This window comes from Mastigoproctus giganteus, chromosome 4 (assembly GCF_048544385.1).
Source record: "Mastigoproctus giganteus isolate SK-2022 chromosome 4, ASM4854438v1, whole genome shotgun sequence".
Lineage (NCBI taxonomy): Eukaryota > Metazoa > Arthropoda > Arachnida > Uropygi > Thelyphonidae > Mastigoproctus > Mastigoproctus giganteus.
The window spans coordinates 82,610,909-82,632,473 of NC_143578.1; the positions used below are offsets into that span (position 1 = coordinate 82,610,909).

General features: G+C 38.4%; 1 protein-coding gene across 2 annotated transcripts in view; it reads left to right on the forward strand.

Moving 5' to 3' along the window:
• LOC150086870 (MAP kinase-activated protein kinase 2-like) overlaps positions 1 to 21,565 on the forward strand; it is a 197,501-nt gene that overhangs the window by 37,505 nt on the left and 138,431 nt on the right. For both annotated transcript variants that reach the window (XM_090371638.1, XM_090371637.1), the window contains exons 2-3: positions 2,399 to 2,538; positions 18,619 to 18,683. In XM_090371638.1, coding sequence (XP_090227764.1) covers positions 2,399 to 2,538; positions 18,619 to 18,683 — 205 coding nt within the window. The remainder of the gene's footprint in view (positions 1 to 2,398; positions 2,539 to 18,618; positions 18,684 to 21,565) is intronic.

Below are 21,565 nucleotides of genomic sequence, written 5' to 3' on the forward strand. Positions count from 1 at the left end.
TGTAATGGTGGATGGTTCTGAATTCTTAATACTAAAATTACCAAAGATTCTTTTCTTTCATCCACTCTTTTTCTCCTGCATAGTAATGACCTTCCATTGACTGGAAATCATATCCAAAGTTTTTATGATGATTGTATACTCAATTCCTCTCTCCAATTTGGTAAACTCCAGGGTTCTGAGCTGGATATCATCCTTCTTGCTTTCTTGGTGATTTCCTTCTACTTCTCTCTCTCTCTCTCTCTCTCTCTCTCAGGGTAATGTGGGATTTTTTTTTTTTTTTTTTTGGATGGCACAGCATAAGCCTCAGGCTTCCTTACATCATATGGCTAATAATAACTCTGCTAGTGAAAACAACTACAACTGTTCAAAAAATATTTTTGACAGTGTATACTTGGATTTCAGAAAACTTTTCGATACTGTTCCACATAAAAGACTGCTGTACAAATTAGAGCAGTGTGGCATTAAGAGCAAGTTACTGCTATGGATAAAGGGATGATTGAGCAAAGAAGACAGAGTGTGGTTTATCACTAGACTCGGCTCTTCTTGGACTGCTGTTATTAGTGGAGTCCCGTAAGGTTCACTGCTAGGCCCATTGTTATTTTCTGTATTTATTAATGATATTGATAAAGGTATATCAAGCTTAATGTCTTAAGTTTGCAGATGATACATAGGTTGATAGGGTGGTTAATGACAGTAATCAAACTGTGTTAATGCAAAAAGATATAGAAAAATTAGACAGATAGGCTGAGAAATGGCAATTGAACTTTGACAAATGGAAGGCACTCACTGTATGTTTAGGTAGTAATAATCCCAGATTAACTTACCAACTTTGTGGTATACTACACTCAGGGTAGTCGAAAATGAAAAATACCTGGGGGTAATTGTGCAGTCAGATATGAACAGTACATACAAGTGCCGGAACAAGTTCATGGGGTTTTGTCAATGATGTACAGGAATTTTGCTAATGGGGATGAGGAGGTGATTGTCCCATTACTATTGTACAAAGCAGTGGTTAGATTGTGCCTTGAATACTGCATACAGGTATGGAGGTCTCATTTTAGGAAGGGTGCAGAGAAGGGCAAAGAGACAGGTGAGAAGAACTAAAGGGTGCTCTTACCAAGAAAGGCTTCATCTCTGCAAATTGCAGCATCTGGAGACTAGACATGAGGTGTTTCAGTTGATTGAGCAAGCTCAATGCTGGTGGCACTCTTCTCTTGCTCAGACTACAGACATGGGATAGTATAAATCTTTATAAAGGATTGTTGCAGGATAGACGTGTGGAAGTTTACCTTCAGCCATCGGACATTGATTGTTGGAATACATTTCCATCTGTTATTGTGGAAGTGGGTAATTTGAATAAATTCAAGGAAGAATTAGACAAACTTTTTTTTTTTTTTTTATGGAAACCCCAAACACGAAAGGTATCAAAACCTATAGTACTTAGTACCGTGCATGGGTTGAAAGTAAAGTATGGCGGGGGGGGGGGGGAAATGTCGGGAACTTTGCTCTAGAGCCTAAACATGAGTTTCACCACTTCAAGCCTCCAATAAGCAAAGTGGACAGCTGATGTTGGAAATGTGGTTTTTTTGTTTTTTTTTTTATTAGTGCTTGTATAAGCTTGCTTTCTTGTATCATTTGCCACTAATACTAAATATAAATAAATAATAAATTTTCTGTTTATACTCGGGGACGACCAAATGAACAGAGGAGTTTACAAGATACACAGAATACAAGAAACAGCACCGTATTCAGCAGGCACGGGCTTGAATCCCGGTCACTCAAGGCACATGTACTTATGCACCCGCGCGCCTGACCACTAGGCTACGGCGGCCGTCCATCACCAGTTTCTCTCTAGGAAGTTTTCTGGTGGGGCGAAGTAAACTTCAATCCTTTAACACTAGACTTGTCTTATATCTCCCAAATAAAAAGCTGCTATTGCCTCTCACCTTCAAAAACACTATGATTTATAGACAAAAACTGCAGTCTCACAATTGCATTATGCACAGGAATTATAATATTCTATCTCTACACGGAATTGTTTGATAAATCATTAATTCTGTTAATGATTTATCAAAAATTAATGAATCATTAACTGTGGGCTCCACTTGTTTGCACTGTACAGAGATTTCTTGTCTGCTTGAATCATAATTTGCAAATCCCTTTCTTCCCTTGCTGTTTTACGTTGACTACTGGGGGTTGGAAATCACAGCAAGACACACTGGATTAAATCAGGTAAAACCTGAAAAAATGCATACCCCACTCACGATTTACCCTGTTATAGTAACTGAATGAAAAACTACAAATTATGCTGTTTAATAAATATTTGATCTTTATTGTATTAAATAAAATTGTTCTGCAAAATGTTTCTATTAGTCATAATCAGAGTCTATTTCCACAGGTTTTAAGAGATTCCCTGAAAGCTAGAAGAGAAGTAGAACTCCACTGGAGAGCTAGCAACTGTAGACACATTGTTAATATTATAGACGTGTATGAAAATATTCATGGTGGGAACAAATGTCTTTTGGTTGTAATGGAATGGTAAGTTTTTTTAATTTGTATATTAACACTTGTCTCTTTTTAGCAAAGAATGCAATTGAAATTCTAGAAGTAAAAAAATTAATTTCAAATTTTCTTGACTAATTAATATATCCTATGCTATGCAGCTTTCTTAGGACCACAGGTTCAGAGCCATATGCAGAGAGCAAGATTTCTTTGTTCATGCTAAAATTTAAAATTCTCCCTTGCCGTATCTCCAGATAAGGTAAGTGGGAGAATTTGACACCATAATACTCCATACGTTAACAGAATGTACATTAATTTCTCACATGAAATAATGTTTATTTGAAATAACATATGTTATTTCAAATTTTTTTTGTTTATTTGAAATAACATGCGTTATTTCAAATAAACAAAAAACGTATCTAACTCGCTGAGATACATTTTTCACCAGTCCATATTTTGAAAAGTTTTTTCCAATAATTTATTATACCCCATGAGTGGGAAAGTCACTCTTTGTTTCACTTTTGCACTTATTGTGAAGCAAGCTAACCCTAACTGAGTCAGTTGGGTGTGATGTAAGCACTGTGAAAACAAAACTGAGAGTAGATGTGTGTTATAGGCCTAAAGTTATACACAGAAATAAAGTGGGCCAGCAAGTCAGAATGTCTCATAATGGGGGATTTTAACTTTCCAGATGTTGACTCGAATTTGTGGGTTTGTTACTCACACACTAAGACTTTTATGGATTTCTTGGACGACTGCTTTCTACAGCAACATATTAGAGAGGCAGACAAGAGGAAGCAGTACTCTTGATCTGATTATCAGCATGATTCCTCATGCATTAAGAATCTGCAGGTAAAAGACCCACAGGGTGGCAGCAATCACAGTGTACTAATGTGGAATTTAATTAAAGACATAACTACTTGTAGTCATCCATACGAAAGGCTTTTGCTTTCCTAAGGGTGACTACAGAGGTCTCAGACAGTTTTTAAATTGTGTGCAGTGAGACCAACTGATGATGTTACCAACAGCAAATTCTAAATGGGAAGTATTCAGGGAAGTAATCACAGGAGCTACTAGGCTTTTCAAACCAACAAAGAAATACTGTTCAAGGCTTAGACCTAAATGGATGTCAGATTTTTTTTTTTTTTTTTTTTAATGTGAACCCCAAACACGAGAGGTATTAGAAACTATAGTACTTAGTTCTGTGCTTGGGTTGGAGGTTGAGAATACGAAAGAAGATATTTGTTGACATTGGACTTGAATTTCTGTAGATTGTAATTTTCAGGAAATACGTATGAAGTTTTCAGGAAATATGTTGTTCCAGAAATCGGCAGTTGAATGAATAAATGAGAAAGATGAAAAGTTGGTTCTGTGGGTTTGAAGTTGGACAGTAAATAGATGTTGGCTGGTGGCGGCACGTGTTCGGACTATTTTGAAAGAGAGAGCGGGAATTATAGAAGCCAATTCAGAAGAACAGTGCCCATGGAAGTATCTGTAGAAGAGGGATGCAGCAGAAACAGTATGACTATGAGAAAACGAGTGGAGAGACTCTGTTAGAGATGAATCATTAATTAACCTAACTGCCCTCTTCTGAATGGAATCAAGAAGCGTGAGAGAGGTTTTGGGGGCACCACCCCAGATGTGGGAACAATATTCCATGGCAGGGTGGATTTGCGATTTATACAGAGTGAACAGCTGTTTGGAAGAAAAGTAACGCCGAGAGCGAAAGAGAAAACCAAGTTTTTTAGATGCTGAGGAAGCAATATTTGTAATGTGCTTGTGCCAAGAGAGATTAGAAGTCAGGGTAATCCCCAAAAGAGAGATATCATTTTGCCTAGAAATCGGAGTGTCACTAAAGATAAGCATAGGAGCAGAAGAATCCTTTTTGCGAGATATAAGACAAGACAGAGTTTTAGAAGGGTTGAAATCAACTAAGTTGTCTTTGCCCCACTGGAGAATTACCTGAAGATCAGTATTTAAGGAATTGGTAGCAGATCTTATGGGTAACATAAGATTTTAGAGTAGTTGAACCTGATTGAGCAGGATAAATTTTCTCAAAATGGAAAGTGGAATGCAATGTGCTATCATCGGCAAAACTATGGATAGGATTTCCTGTTAATGGAAGAAGGTCATTAATATACAAGAGGAAAAGAGTGGGGGAAAGAACTGGACTTTGGGGGACACCAGCATTAGTGGAGAAGTTAAAAGACAGAGAGCCATCTACCATCACCCTCAGTGAGTGATCAGAGAGAAAAGTGGATAACCAATTACTAAAAACAGTTGGCAAACCACAAAATGGAATCTTGTTTAGAAGACCTTTATGCCAAACACGATCAAAAGCCTTTGAGATGTCAAGAGCAACTACTTGTGTTTCACCGAACCTTTCCATTGAATTAGTCCATAAATGGGTAACATAAGCCAGAATATCACCAGTGGATCGATACTGACGGAATCCATACTGGCAATCGTTGATCAGATGGAAGGTTTCTAGGTAGTTTAAGAGTTGGTGGTTAATCGATTTCTCCATTACTTTAGAAAGAGTAGAAGTAATTGCAATGGGACGATAATTGGATGGGAGGGATTTGTCACCCTTTTTAGAAACTAGCTGGATATGAGCAAATTTTCAAGCAGAAGGAAAAACACCTTTGGAATAAGAAAGTGAAAAAAGGCGGCAAAGAATAGAAGTAAGTTCAGGAGCACAGGTTTTGAGAACAAGTGGAGAAATACCATCAGGACCTGGAGCTTTCTTAGCATTAAGATTCATCAAAATCCTTCTGATATCCTTTTGACGGAAGACCACAGGAGGCATTGAATGGAGCGTGTTGGGAATGGTGGGAGGTGTTTTACCAAGATCATTAATACATGAGCTGGAAGAAAAATGGGATGCTAGCAGGTCAGCTTTATCCTTGGCTGAAGTGACAACAGAACCATCTGGTTTAGACAGAGGTGGGAGCAGAGATGGGCAAAAGTTGCGGCCAATAGCTTTGGCAAGAGACCAGAATGCTTGGCTACCATCAGGGCAAGAAGCAAGTTTTCTATTCTTAGCCTGTTCAAACTCAAGTTTGGACTGATTAATAACTGGTTTACAATTGTTGCGAGCTTTGGTGTAGGCAGAAAATGAAACTGAAGAATTAGAAAGAAGCCAATTATGATATGCAACATTCTTCTCTTGAACAGCCTTAGCACATTTATTGGAAAACCAAGGTTTAGATAAAGGATGAGATTTTAAAGTGGAGTGTGGGATAAAGAATTCCATTCCTGCAATAATAATTTCACTGATACGATCTGAGCAAACGTTGACATCAGAAGTTTTGAAACAGTAATCCGACCAAGGAAAAGAAGAAAAGAAGTCTCGCAGGTCATCCCATTTTGCATTCTTGTAATGCCAAACAACACGAGGTTGGGAATAGCCATGAGATAAAGGTTCTATTGGAGAAGAGGCAATCACCAAGTTGTGATCTGAAGTGCCTAAAGGACCTCTCCCTTCGACCGTGTACTTAGAAGGGTTGTTTGTGAGAAAAAGATCAAGCGTATTGGCTGTATGATTAGCATTGTCCAGTATTCTTGTAGGTAAATGAACAAGCTGTGCTAGGTCATTGGTAATTGCATAAGCCTCAGCACCTCGACCTGCTGGGTCGGTGTGACTAGAAAACGGAAGCCACCTTGAGTTGTGAACATTAAAATCACCAAGGAAAATTACTTCACTGTTAGGAAAGTTGGACTAGAGAAAGTCAAGTTGCAAAGAGGGGAAGTCAAAGAGCTCCAAGTGATTAGTGGAGTTGGGAGAACGGTAGAGACAGCAGATGAATTTGACACAACGATGTAGAGAGATTTTAAGCCAGAGAAGATCAAAGAGAGGAGATTCCAAATTGCCAAGTCTCTGACAGGGAATATCAGAACAGACATATGCACAAGTACCACCTTTCAGGCGAAAGGAATCATACAGCGAATAATTTCGGCATCTGAGATGAGCAGTAGTTGAATCAACCGATAACTGAGATTCTGTCAGAAAAAGTACATGGGGTTTGGCAGACTGCAAGTGGAAATGGACATCGTTGAGATTAGAATTGAGACCACGTATATTTGTGAAATGAATTAGGAAGTGGCTTGGGAGGTTTAGATCTTTTCACAGATAAGCTTGCTGCTCTATTAGTTTGACAATTCATTGTGTACTCAATAGTAAGAAAAAGTGGGTGGGTCATGCTATATGAAGTAATGAAATTTTTCGATATGGCATACACGTGGTAATCATATACCCAGATCTTTGACATAACGTGGCCTCGACAATGCTCCCCACATACACACTACTCGGACTCTCTCCAGTCACTATCTGGCAGAGTAGAGGTAGCAAGATTATACACTAGCTGATCCGGAAGCCTCCTAGAGAGTTACCAATAGGTTCGGTCCAGTGTACTAACTAGCGGCCAGCCTGCAAACACCGTTTTAGAGCTGTACCCTCGAAATGTAAGGAATATTGGATCTCGCCATGATGTTCATCATAACCTCAAAAGTCATCAGTCATACTGCATGATGGAAGAGATTGGGAAGGATTGACCGGAACTTAGCTCAAGAGACTAAACATGGGTTCCACTACTTCAAGCCTCCAATAAGCAAAGTGGTGGTATTTCACCAGTTGATGAGAGTCATCTACCACCTAGTACTGCCTGGTAACATAGAGGGGCGGCATTCCTCCATGTGGTGTGGCCGCCACACCTTGACCCCTGCTTACGTTGGTTCGCACCTGGGTGGTCACCCACCATGTACTTGTGCAAGGAGGTTATACCCAGTATTACTAACAGTCCCACCATCATGAAGGTGCAATCTGGCTGTCACAGACCGTCTGGACTTCACCGGAATTGGGTCTTCTTGACTTGAGTGTCACCCGAATATCAGTTCCATCAGCGTTTTAGACTCCCAGGTAGCAAGTATAGCTTGTCTGGCATATCTGAGAGAATGTCTGTGACAACCTCAAGGACCATTGAGGATCAGATGAACTATTGAGGCATGTGGCAGAGAAGAAAAGTGCATGGGATGCATATAAATTAGTCTGTAATCAAGCCACAAAGGTTAGGCAAGCTAAGGCAGATTATGAGAAGTCTCTGGCAAAGAATGCAAAGAAAAGCAGTAAAGATTTCTATGCTTATATTAGCAGTAGAAGGAAGGGATTGAATCACATTGGGCTACTTGATATCTATAAGTTACCCGTTGATGACCTTGCTCAGGTTGCAGACAAACTGAATACGTATTTTGCATCAACATTCACAGATGAGGAATTCTTTAGGAAAGGGGATGCCAGAAGTTTATCAAACTCTAACGGGGAGCTAAATGAGTTTTTGATAACTGAAAGGAAAGTGGGAGAGAAATTGTTGAATATGGGAATAAAAAAACACCTGGGGTGGATGGAATCTATCCAGTTATATTAAGAGAGGTAGCACAGGAGGTAAGCATACCCTTAGTCTTAATTATGAGAGCAGCTTTAGATTCAGGGCAAGTCCCTATGGACTGGAGATGTGTGAATATACCCAATGTATAAAGGGGGGGGGGGAATAAAGGGTGACACGAGTAATTACAGACCTGTTAACTTAATGTCTGTTCCAGGGAAAATAATGGAATCACTGGTTAAAGAAGTAATGCAGGACCATCTGAGCAGACATGCAGTTATACTGCAATCACAGTATGGATTTGTTAAGGGGTGGTCTTGTCTAATCAATCTGATAGGTTACTATGATGCAATGACCAAGGAACTAAATGCAAAAAATAATTCTGACATCATATACTTGGATTCCGTTAAGGGCAGCTTACTGCCATGGATAAAGGGATGGTTAAGTGGAGGAAGAAGATAGAGAGTAGCTAGTAATGGGCACTGCTCTTCATGGACTAATTATTAGTGGAGTTCCCCAGGGTTCAATGCTGGGCCCATTGTTTTCAGTATTTATCAATGATATTGATGAATGTATATCAGGCTGAATGTCTACGTTTGCAGATGATAACAAGGTTGGGAGGGTAATTAATGGTAGTAATCAGGGTGAGCTATTGCAACAAGATCTAGGAAAATTGGATCAGATCAGCTGAGAAATTGCAGTTGAAGTTTAATGTCGACAAATACAAGGTACTGCATGTGGGTATCAGTAATCCCAGTGTAACTTATGAATAGTGTGGTACTACACTCAGGGTAGTGGAGAATGAAAAAAGACCTGTGGGTAATTGTGCAGTTAGACATGAAATTCTCTGAGCAATGCAGACATGCTGCCACATGGTTTTGTCAATGATATTTAGAAACTTTGCTAGCATGGATAAGGAACTCATTATCCCTTTGTATAAGGGCTGCATCTTGAGTGCTGTATAGAGGTCTGGAGGCCTCACTTTAGGAAGGATGTAGATCTGCTGGAACAGGTACATAGCATCGCAACCACACTGTGAATGGAACAAAAAGGGTGCTCGTACTTAGAAGGGCTTCAGTTCTGCAAATTGCAGCATCTCGAGACTGAGCATCTGCGGAGAGATCTGTTTGAGATGTTTAAAGTCTTGAATGGATTGAGTAAGCTGATTTTTAATATAGAACTGCCAATGATATATTCACAATATTTTGTCCGTAGTAGTGAACTATTTAAGACACGACTACTACTACTATTAAGTGAACTACTGCTACTACCAAATATTGAACTGCTATGGAGGTAGTGCAATTTTTTGCACTACAGAGATTTTTTCTCCTGGAATCTTTGGGGTTTTTTTTTTTTTTTTTTTGTGTTCAACAAACAGACAAAATTGACTGCAGAATACGTGTAATAGACACTTTGAAAATATCAAAAGTGCATAAAATAGTAGTGAAAGTAAAGCAAACTATGCTTTACTAAGCAATAACCTTGAAATTTGACCATACATGAATAAAATGTTACAGACGCATTGCTATGCCTAATAACAAAAATTACATCAACAGGGGATCTGCAATGAAATTTGCGTGTGAGTTTTTTTTTTTTTTTTGTGTCTACTGGAACACACTAGCAGAATGTTGGACTAAGGACAACTTTTTGCTTGACAACACTAAGTTTTCTACATTTTGATGATGACTATTTTGTTGTTCATAAATAGATTATTTCTAAATGACTGTCAGTCTAAAACGCATAATATTTAAAGGGTGGGGGGAAATGCTATACTTATTGGCTCTAAGCTTTATTTATTTTGTGGCTGCTGATAAATTAGCATTAGCAGAGGCATATGATGCAAGAAAGCAAGCTTATGCAGCATCAGCCAAAAAAAACCGAAAAAAAAAAAAAAACCATCCCATTTCACCCCTCCGTTCGTTCGAAATACCTGTCCAGCTGAGCCTTAAATTTATTTAGGCTATCAGCTTCCACAACAAGGGATGGAAGTCTGTTCCACCAACCAACCACCTGCTGGCTAAAGGTAAATTTCCGCACATCTATCCTACATCTGTCTTTCCTCAATTTGAATTTATGCCCTCTCAGGTGATTATTCTGAGCAAGAGGAAGATTCCCATCGGCATTGAGCATGCTCAAACCATTCAAGGTTTTATACACCTCTATCAGATCACCGCACCGGTGCCTAGTCTCCAGACACTGTAATTTCCAAAACTTAAGCCTTTCTTCATAAGAGCAACCCTTGTTCCATTCACTAATCTTGTTGCCCTTCTCTGTACTTGTTCCAGCAGCTCTACATCCTTCTTGAAATGAGGCCTCCAGACCTGTATACAGTACTCAAGGTGTGGCCTAACCATTGCCTTATACAAGGGAATAATCACCACCTTATTCCTACTAGTAAAATTCCTGTGACAAGACACCAAGAGCTACTCTTGCAGCCCATCTGCACTGCTCAGAGAACTGCATATCTGCCTGCACAATTAGCCCCAGGTCCTTTTCATTCTCTACCACTGTCGGTTTAGTACCACAGAGTTGATACGTTGCTCTGGGGTTGCTCTTTCCCATATGTAGTACTTTACATTTGTCACCTCTCAGCCCATCTGCTCAATCTTTCCAGATCCTGTTGCAGCAGCATAGCATCAGTAGTGTCCTTAACAACTCTGCCAACCTTTGTATCGTCTGCAAACTTGGACATTAAGCTTGATATAACATCATCAGTATTATTTATAAATACAGAAAACAATAGTGGACCCAACACTGAACCCTGAGGGACTCCACTAATAACATTAGTCCACGATGAGCATCTGCCTGCACAATTAGCCCCAGGTCCTTTTCATTCTCTACCACTGTCGGTTTAGTACCACAGAGTTGATACGTTGCTCTGCGGTTGCTCTTTCCCATATGTAGTACTTTACATTTGTCACCTCTCAGCCCATCTGCTCAATCTTTCCAGATCCTGTTGCAGCAGCATAGCATCAGTAGTGTCCTTAACAACTCTGCCAACCTTTGTATCGTCTGCAAACTTGGACATTAAGCTTGATATAACATCATCAGTATTATTTATAAATACAGAAAACAATAGTGGACCCAACACTGAACCCTGAGGGACTCCACTAATAACATTAGTCCACGATGAGCAATGTCCATTGATTACCACGCTCTCTTCTCTCCCTCAACCAACCCTTTATCCATAGCAGCAATTTGCCTCCAATGCCACACTGTTCCAATTTGTGCAGCAGTCTTCCATGTGCAACAGTATCCAAAGCCTTTCTAAGATCCAAGTATGTAATATCAAAGTTATTCCCTGCATCCAGCTCTTTTGTGACTGTATCATAGGAGCCTCCGTAGCCAGGTGGGAAGGAGCAGCAGTGCATAACACACGCTTCTTGATTAGACCGGGGTTCGAGCCCATCACCACCAAATACGGAAGATGCGGAAAGGTCAGGAAAGACCACTGCATATCCTGGAGCAATATGGCCTTAGTTGCTAATGCTCCTAAAAACCAAATAACAAATAACTAACTGCATCATAGTATTCAATCAAATTGGTCATGCAAGACTTCCCCTTAACAAAACCATGCTGTGTCCGAGCTATAACTGAAGTCTTGTCTAGATGATCCTGCAGTGGTTCTTTAACCAGTGCCTCCATTAATTTTCCTGGAACAGAAGTTAAACTCACAGGTCTATAATTACTCGTGTCAGCCTTTCATCCTCCTTTGTGAATTGGGGTCACATTTGCACATTTCCCGTCTATGGGTACCTCCCCTGAGTCCAACATAAGCTCTCATAATTGTGGCTAAGGGTTTGCTTACTTTCTTTGCTGCCTCCTTTAATATAACTAGATAGATCCCATCCACCCCAGGTACCTTTCTTGTGTTTATCTTCAACAATTTCTCCTGCACTTTACTCTCAGTTATTTCAAGATTATCTAGCTTACTGCCAGAGTTGAATACACCTCTGACATTCCCCTTGCTGAATAACTCCTCGTGTGAATGTCGATGCAAAATATCCATTTAGTTTGTTAGCTACCTGAGCAGGATCATCAACAGTTGAGAACCATCGATATCAAATGGACCAATCTGATTCATCCCCTTCCTTCCAGAGTTTATATAAGTAAAGAACTCTTTGCTGTTTTTCTTTGCATCCTTTGCCAAAGATTTCTCATAATCTGCCTTTGCCTGCCTAACCTCCTTTGTGACTTGGTTACAGACCAGCTTATATCTATCATAGGCTTCTGTGCCATGTGTTAATTTATATGTATCCCATGCATTTTTCTTCTCTGCCACGTGTCTCCTTAGTTCATGTGACATCCATTCAGGCCTAAACCTTGAACAATATTTCTTAGTTGGTATGTAAAGCCTAGTAGCTTCCAAGATAACTTCTTTGAATGCTTCCCATTTTGAATTTGCTATTAGTAACATTCAGTTGGTCCCACTGAATAGAATTTAAATACTGTCTCAGACCATCGTAGTCGCCTTTATGAAAGCAATAACCCTTCCCATTACCCCTGATGGTAGTTACCTGTTTGAGTAAATCCCACTTCAGCACACTGAAATTCACTGCCACCTAGTGGTTCCTTTATCTGCAGATTCTTAATGCATGAAGAATCCCTACTGATAATCAAATCAAGAGTATTACTCCCTCTAGTTGCCTCCAGAACATGCTGATGTCGAAAAAAAAATGTTTTAGATAAGAGTGATTTACCAGGGTCATTTATAAATAAATTTGTTAATTACAGTATTACAGTGTAAAACGTGCCAAATTGATCATATCAATATACACCTAACACTCACTTAATCTACATCCAGTGATATATACATTCATACTGATACCATTTGTCCAATATACGTACATCTTTGTCCAATATACGTACATCTCTACAATGTTGTAAACAGCTGGAATTGTATGTTGCTGTGATCATCCCAGAGAGTATAAAAATAAAATTTATTTATTTTTATGAGGTTAGAAGTTTTGCGACTAAACCAAAGGTTTTGGTTTAGTCGCAGTTTTGGCAGTAACAAACATGTTGCTGTTATGGTTATTCATTCTTGGTTATCATTTTAGTAGAGCATAACTTGTAGAAGAGTTTTTTGTCATGTGGTTTGAATGAGTGAAAAGAGAAAAGAAAAGTGAGAGTGCTCTTGGAACTGTTGTTATAGGGTTTAGGTGCATCAGTGACTTAAATCATATTGTGCCAAGTGTGTTCACAGACTGATTTGCATTACAATAACAGAATCTTTTTCAGAGGACAAGAACCACTTGTCCAAGTGAACGAGACTATGGTAAAGATGCTCTAACATATTGTTGAAGAATAAATGATTTTATTGTTGTGTAAAGAGTGTTAGTAATTAGTATCAGTTTTTACAGGGATGAAGCTTTTACTGCCATTAAAAGAAATAAGACTTCTTTAATCCCCGAAGCACTCTCACACATAGAAGATCCAAACACTGTTAAAAATTTTTCTCTAGGTTTGCAAAGGAAGTGTGTCCAGAAATGTTTGTACCAGTATACAAAGTAAAAGGCATAATACAGTATTAATATAATTTGCAGAAGAGGGCAAAAATTACTTCCGAACAAAAATTGACAGATTCCATACGAAATAAAAGGAAAATTAAAACTAGTTTGACAGTATTTTTTTTTATTATTGTAGAAATATTTAAAGCATATATAATTTGAAACTTTATTTGTTTTTTGAATGTTATTTTATATGAAATCTGTTCAAAAAGTATCTTGATTGTGCTCATTTAAGGTTGAGACAACAGAGCATGATGTGTTTAGACATTTCATCCTTACTTCCATGCTGTAAGCGGTTCACTGATTTATGCCAATCTGTTATTGTCAGATGATAACAAACCCTTTTTCATATCTCATATTTTAAAAAATGGTCGAGCACCCTAAATAATGTTAGTGTGCTGTGTTAAATTTTGCTTTAAAATTGGAAAAAACCCATACGAAACATTTGATCTTAAAATAATATATGAGGATTCTAAATAAGCAGAATCTGCACATACTACACAAGTTTTTGACTGGCACCTTTGTTTGTGAAATTGCTAAAGAAATAACTAGTATCTCCGTTGGATTATGTCATTCCGTTTTAACAAAAACTTTGAACATGAAGCTCATTTCTGCATAGTGCATGCTGCAGTTTGCAGTTCACTTCCCATTTGTTTGAATTTGCAACTAATGACAAGGCATTTTTGAAATGCATCATAACTGGAAATAAAAATCGTGGATTTACGGGTATAATCATAAAACCAAACGGCAGTTGTCCCACTGGAAGACTCTCCCCCCCCTCCAATATTTTTGATTTGTTTTGTCAATGATTTTGTCACATTGACAAAATGACAATTTCGTCAATGATATTTAGAATATCAATGACAAAAAATTGTGTTTAAGTGTGCAGCAAAAACAGGCCATGTTGCAGCATTTTTGATTGGGGATATTATCCTCCACAAATATGTTCCAGAGGGACAAACAATAAAGAAGTTTACTTTGAAGTTCTGAGAAACCATATGACTTTATTTTTCCTAGACTGAAAATATGTGCACACCCCTGAAAGCTTGTAGATTTGATGACATACAAACAGAAATGAGTAATGCAGTGGCCCACCTTTTGGAAACTCTGAACTCAGTTTTTCAGGAGTGGAAAATTATTGAGCTAAGTGTGTTTGTTTGTTATTTAGTTTTTAGGAGCATTAGCAATTAAGGCCATATTGCTCTGGGGATATGTGGTGGTCATTCCCTGACCTTTCCGCATCCTTCGTATTTGGTGGTCACGGGCTAGAACCCCGGTCTAATTAGGAAGCGTATGCTACACACTGCTGCTCCTGCCCACCTGGCTACGGAGGCGCTGGCTAAGTGTGTCTCTGATAGGACACTATTTCAAAAGGGATTAAGTTGCCTACTTCATAAGTTTGTGTTTTGTCATATTGTGGATTGCTACAGTACAGCAGTCTGCATACTTCTTGAACAGACCTTGTATATCTGTTTGAATCACAATCCTTTTTTTTTTTTTTTTTTTTCATTTTCACATACTTTTATGTTGCATGAATTACATATTAGGTTAGCAAATAGTTACTTGTTCTTATTCTTTTTTACATTGAAATAGGCTTAAAAATCACTTTTCATGTGAAAATTAAAAACTTTGTATGTTGTGACAACTTCAACACTCTCATTACAGAGGGCTTTCAAGTGTGGAAGGTGAATAATGGCGACTGGGCTAAGGTAAAGAAAACCAATGTGAGAACGACAAGAAACGACAGATAACTTACATGGAAAATTAGTTTCCCGACACTGGACTCTAGCACTGCTCGCTCGGTAAACGTTCACCAAAAGAAATTCACGAAGACCTACTAAGACATTTACACAAGGAATGGAACCTCAAGAGGCATGAGAAATTGGCCAAAGGAGTCATCTTGCATTAAGACAATGCACTGGTACACAAAGTGTTTTTGACTCAGACAACTGTGTGACTGTAGATTCAGACTATCTAAATTAGAGCATCTGCCCTGCTGTGATTTAGTTCCATCAGACTGTTTTCTATTTCCAAATCTCAGGAAGGACTTCAAAGGACAGAAATTCAACAGTGACAATGCTGTGATGGATGTAGTTAACAAACTAGTGGATTACTCCAGAAAGTGTGAGCCGACCGGGCTAGCCGAGTGGGTAAAGTACCTGCCCGGCAACCCAAAGGTTGCGGGTTCGATTCCCGCCTCGGGCTTGGATCAAAGAACTGCAAAAACCTTGGGAGGTGCAATATGGCCACAGAAGCCGATGCGCCAACAACTACCAAATCAAAAAAAAACCCAGAAAGTGTGTTGACTTAGGTGGGGACTATGTTGAAAAATAAATGGGTTTCACAACTTTCTTGCATTCCTTCTGTGAAAGGCTAGAAACTTCTCACCCTCTCATATTATGCCTATAAACTGTTTACTCTGTGAAAACCATAAGAAATCACTTCAAAAAACCATGCTAGCTAAAAGTGTATCTACATTTAGGAAAGTAGAAAAAGGGGAGAAGAAAACCTCAGTCCTTCTAAAACTCAGTCTTCTCTCTCCCTCTCTCGGCATCTCCGTAGCCAGGTGGGAAGGAGCAGCAGTGCGTAGCACACGCTTCTTGATTAGACCGGGGTTCGAGCCCGTCACCACCAAATACGGAGGATGCGGAAAGGTCAAGGGAATGACCACCGCATATTCCCGGAGCAATATGGCCTTAGTTGCTAATGCTCCTAAAAACCAAAACAACAAGCTCTCTCTCTCTCTCTCGCCCGCTCTTGCTCTCTCTCTCTCTCTCTCTCTCTCTCTCTCTCTCTCTCTCTCTCTCTCGCCCCGCCCGCTCTTGCTCTCTCTCTCTCTCTCTCTCTCTCTCTCTCTCTCTCTCTCTCATTTATTACAAAATAACAAAGCATGCTGCTCCTACACCCTTATATTCAACAGCATTTGTAAAATACATAATTATGAGAGCATCCTTGGACTCAGGGGAAAGTCCCCACGGACTGGAGATGTACAGACCTGTTAGTTTAACTTCTGTTCCTGGAAAAATAATGGAGTCACTGGTTAAAGTTGCATTGCAGGATCATCTAGACAAGATTGCAGTAATAATTCAGACACAGCATGCATTTGTTAAGGGAAAGTCTTTGTCTGACAAATTTGATTGGATACTATGATGTGGTTCCAAAGGAAATAGATGCAAAAAATAATTTTGATGTCATATACTTGGATTGAGAGGGAGAAGACAGAGTGCTAATCAATGGACACTGTTTTTCGTGGACTAATGTTATTAGTGGAATCCCCCAGGGTTCGATATTGGGCCCACTTTTCTTTTGTATATTTATCAATGATATTGATGAAGGTATATCTTTCTTAATGTCCATATTTTCAGATGATACAAAGGTTGGCAGGGTTGTTAATGACAGTAGTAATGGTATGTGGCTGCAACAGGATCTAGAAAAGTTGGGCGGATGGACTGAGAAGTGGCAACTGAAGTTTAACGTTGACAAATGCAAGGTACTGCATATGGGTAGAAGTAACTGTATGGTACTATACTTAGGGTGGTAGAGAATGAAAAAGACTTTGGAGTAATTGTGCAGTTAGATATGTAAGTTTTCTGAGCAGTGCAGACAGGCTACCAGAGCAGGTCATGTGGTATTGTCAATGATATACAGGAATTTTGCTATTAGGGAAAACAAGGTAATTATCCCTTTGTATAAGGCAATGTTCAGGCCACATTTTGAGTACTCTGTGCAGGTCTGGAGAACTCATTTTAGGATGTAGAGTTGCTTGAGTGAGTACAGAGAAGGGCAACAAGATTGGTGAGGGGAACGAAGGGATCCGTCATCAGGAAAGGCTTAAGTTCTGCAAATTGCGCGTCTGGAGTCTAGGCATGTGTGAGTGGATCTGATTGAGGTGTATAAGGCCTTGAATGGGTTGAGCAGGCCCGATTCTAATGGGATTCTTCCTCTTGCTGAGGTTACGATTCTGAGGGTGCATAAATTCAAATTGAGGGAAGACAGTTCTAGAATAGATGTGTGTAAAGTTGCCTTTAGCCAGCTGATAGTTGATTGCTGGAACAAACTTCCATCTGGTAATAGCTTAAATAAATTCAAGGATGAACTGGACTAACTTTTAGAGGGAATGAATGTGTGAAATGGTTTTTTTGTTTTTTTTTTGGCTGATTTTTTTTTTTTTTTTTTTTTTTTTTTTTTGCCTCTACTACTACTACTACTACTGCTACTATATATCTTTACTGGAAACTACTCTGACTAGCCTTTTCTGGTACAAGCATATGACATATATTTCTTCCTTTTATCAAAAAATTGGTGCTTATTTAATGCATTTATAAGTTAATTCTACTGCTAAACAAATACTTAGCCCCTAAGTTGATCAATTCATTTTTATCTCTGCTATATTTACTATAAAAAAGCCAGATCTCCAAAGAATGCTGTAAGAAGGTACTGTGATATTTAAACGTGTTTGCTAAAAAGTGTAGTCACTCATGCTAGGTTTTGAGGATATATATATGAAGGGTTGGTTTGCAACCTGTATTGAGTTATTTGTAACTCAGAAAAATCTTAAGGTTAATGGGATTAGTTGATATAATATATTTTTCCTTAGATGAATAGGCTATGAATGTTTAAGATTTCTTTTTAAAATTATGGAGACTACTGCCATAATTTTAAAAAGAAATCAACAGGTTACTGCCTGTAACCTGTTGCATTCTGATGGTTTATAGACCCGTTCACAATGAGTTGCCTCTTGTATTACACAACTCAGAATAAACATTAGAGTGAAATGAAATGTCATATAGGAACAGCTGCATGAGATTTGTTACATGATAATAGCCCTAGGGAGGAGAATCATAACTGTTGCTACAAAGCATTTTTGTGGATGGTGATGGGTAAACTTTGCTTCATTTTGTCAGTTGCCAGTAATAGTAGTAAAGTATTATTGGGGTATTATAAAATTGTTGTGTAATGTATAGATGGTTCTAATTTAACAGAATTTTTTCTACGTCTTAAATGGCTGACATAAAAATTATTTTTGATGAGTCGTGTGTCAGGTTTATTGTTAATTTTCTCATATTTTTGTGGCAGATTTATATACTGTAAACCCTACAGCTCTGAGTATTATTGTTAAAAAAGAGATTATTGTCTTTGAATTTTACTATTTAGATTTATTGTGTGTAGGTTTGGCATTTGAAATCATTCCCATGTAGTTTTATACCTCTTTTATCTGTTTGTAGCATGGAAGGTGGAGAACTTTTCCAAAGAATTCAGGATAGGGCTGATGGTGCATTTACAGAAAGAGGTAACATTAATTATTTTGGATTATAAATAGGGACAGTCCTTGTGTTATGTTAATATGGTGACATACGAAGTATGAACAATAAGTTTCCTGACTGGCTGAAAGGTGACACTTGCCATAATTAGAAAAAAATTTCTGTTAAGTGGTCTTAGAATGCAGTTTGCTAAATCTCTTGATAGTTATTTAAAAACCACTTGGATTTGACAGAAGTGACCTATTGTTAAAAAAATTGTATATAGTGACATCTGTAATTTCTATTTTTCAGAAAGTTATTGACTTTAAAAATAAACATGTGCACATAAAGGTCTGTTTCAATAAGACTAAAATTGCAACAGAAATCTAATGGTACTGCTTTTGGAGAGAAAATAGAGGAAACAGACCTATTAGTTTAATGTCTGTTCCCAGGAAAATAATTGAATAATGTAGGACCATTTAGACAGCAATGCAGTTATACTCTAGTCACAGCATGGTTTTGTTAAAAGGCAGTCTTTTTTTTCACCAATCTAATTGGATACTATGATGCAGTGACTAAGGAATTGCATGCAAAAAATAATTTTGACATCATATACTTGAATTTCAGGAAGGCTTTGGATACTCTTTTATATAAAAGACTGCTGTACAAACTGGAGCAATGTGGCATTAAGGGCAAGTTACTGCTATGGTTAAAAGGATGATGGAGAATACAGAGTGGCTGTCAATGGGCACTGCTCTTTGTGGATTAATATTATCAGTGAAGCCCCCCCACCCCCAGAGTTCATTGCTGGGGCCCATTGTTGTTTTTCAATATTTATTAATGATATCGATGAGCGTATATCAGGCTTAATGTCTAAGTTTGCAGATGATACAAAGGTTGGCAGGGTGGTTAATGATAGTAAACAGGGTGAACTGCTGCAACAAGATCTAGGAAAATTAGGTTGATGGTCTGAGAAATGGCAGTTGAAGTTTAACGTTGACAAATGCAAGGTACTACATGTGTGTAGCAGTAATCCGAGATTAGCATACCAACTGTATGGTTACTACTCTTGGGGGGTAGTGGAAAATGAAAATGACTGGGGGTAATTGTGCAGTCAGATATGAAGTTTTCTGTGTAGACAGGCTGCCATGACAGCTCATGCAGTTTTGTCAATGATATACAGAAGCTTTGCTATCAGGGATAAACTGATTATCTCTTTGTACAAGGCCAGTGTTAGGCTGCATCTTGATTACTGTATACAGGTCTGGGGGGCTTCATTTTAGGAAGGATCTAGATCTGCTGGAATGGGTGCAGAGAAGGGCAACCAGATTAATGAAGGAATGAAAGGGTGCTCTTACTACCAAAGGCTTCAGTTCAGCAAATTGCTGTATGTGGAGACTAGGTCACCTGTAGAGAGATCCGAATGAGGGTTTAAGGCCTTGAATGGATTGAGTAAGCTAAATGTATTCCACTTAACCTCCATTAGCCTATACCATTCCCAAGGCTGGAGCCTATCCATGGTTTTGGTCATAATGGGAATAATGTTACTTTAGTCTTGTGAAAATTCAAATTTGTTAATTAATAAAACAACTCAACGCAACATTTCAACAAAACAAAATTTGGTCACTTAGCCTCTCATTAGAAAAACCAAATCTAAAATATAACTTTCATTTGTCTTAATAATGAGAGTTGACATCCCAGCCGCGGGGGAGGCGGGCCTCCACTATCTAGCCGGATTCTTAAATGCCGCAGCAACATACTTATTAAAACAGGCAAATAATCTCTTGTCTATAATCTACATAGTTGCAGCACTCCAACATAACATGTATGAATGTTTCCAAGCATCCACATGTACAGATTCCACTATGAACCAGCCCCAATTGGTTTAATCTCATGGCGAGTCTGTGTCCAGTCAACAGAAACGTTGCATTTAAACCAAACTGTAAATAATTTCTTTTCTTTAAATCCACTATATTTACTTACGGAATAAAATCATGCGTTTGCCGACCTTTTTCGGTCGTATCCCAATTTTCCTGCCATTTTACTAATATTTCTCCTAATATTTTCTTTTTCTTCCTTTAAATCTATTTTGAATATTCCTTGGTCACATCTGGGCAGGAAGTAATACCCATATAAGTTTTCCTAATCCTTTTTGTATAATAAAGTAATCCTGACAACAATACCATTGACTGGACAGGGACCCTGCCAGAGACCACCTGTAAGGCCTCTGAGCTAAATGTATTGATGATATTTTTCGTCTTGCTGAGTTGTTAAATTCAAGTTGAGGAAGGATGGTTGTAGGATAGGTGTATGCAGCCAGCAGGTGGCTAATTGTTGGAACAAACTTCCATCTGTTGTTTTGGAAGTGGGTAGTTTGAATAAATTGGCTGCTGCTTTATAAGCTTCCTTTCTTGCATCATTTGCCACAACTAATTCTAAACAGTGAGTAGAACTGCAAACATTTCATTAAGTTCAAATGTGGAATGAATGGCTTCTGTTAATAATGCTTAATATCCACAATGTGTATCCTCAAGCAGAATAGAATGAAAGCAGTCACCCCATTGTCTGTGATTTGGCAAATAGGGTAGGAATCTCATTTTGATGTAATATTTGAGCATGGAACAAATTCCCATTGAATTTATGCCTCATCTGCTGACTGAGCAAAAGCAGATTAGGTTATGTCAGATCCTTCAAGAAAAAACATTTTATAGACAGAGTTTCTTTCTCACGTCATGATAGTTGACGAAACATGGATTTATGGATGCAGCCGTAAAACAAAGTGGTGGTCTTCACATCTGTAGAATCCAAACAAGTTATTTCCAGTGTGAAGGGCATGGCAATTATGTTCTTCAACATTGGTGGAATTATGCATTGGGAATTCATCTCACACTGACAGATTATGAATCAATATTTATAAAAAGATATTTTATAG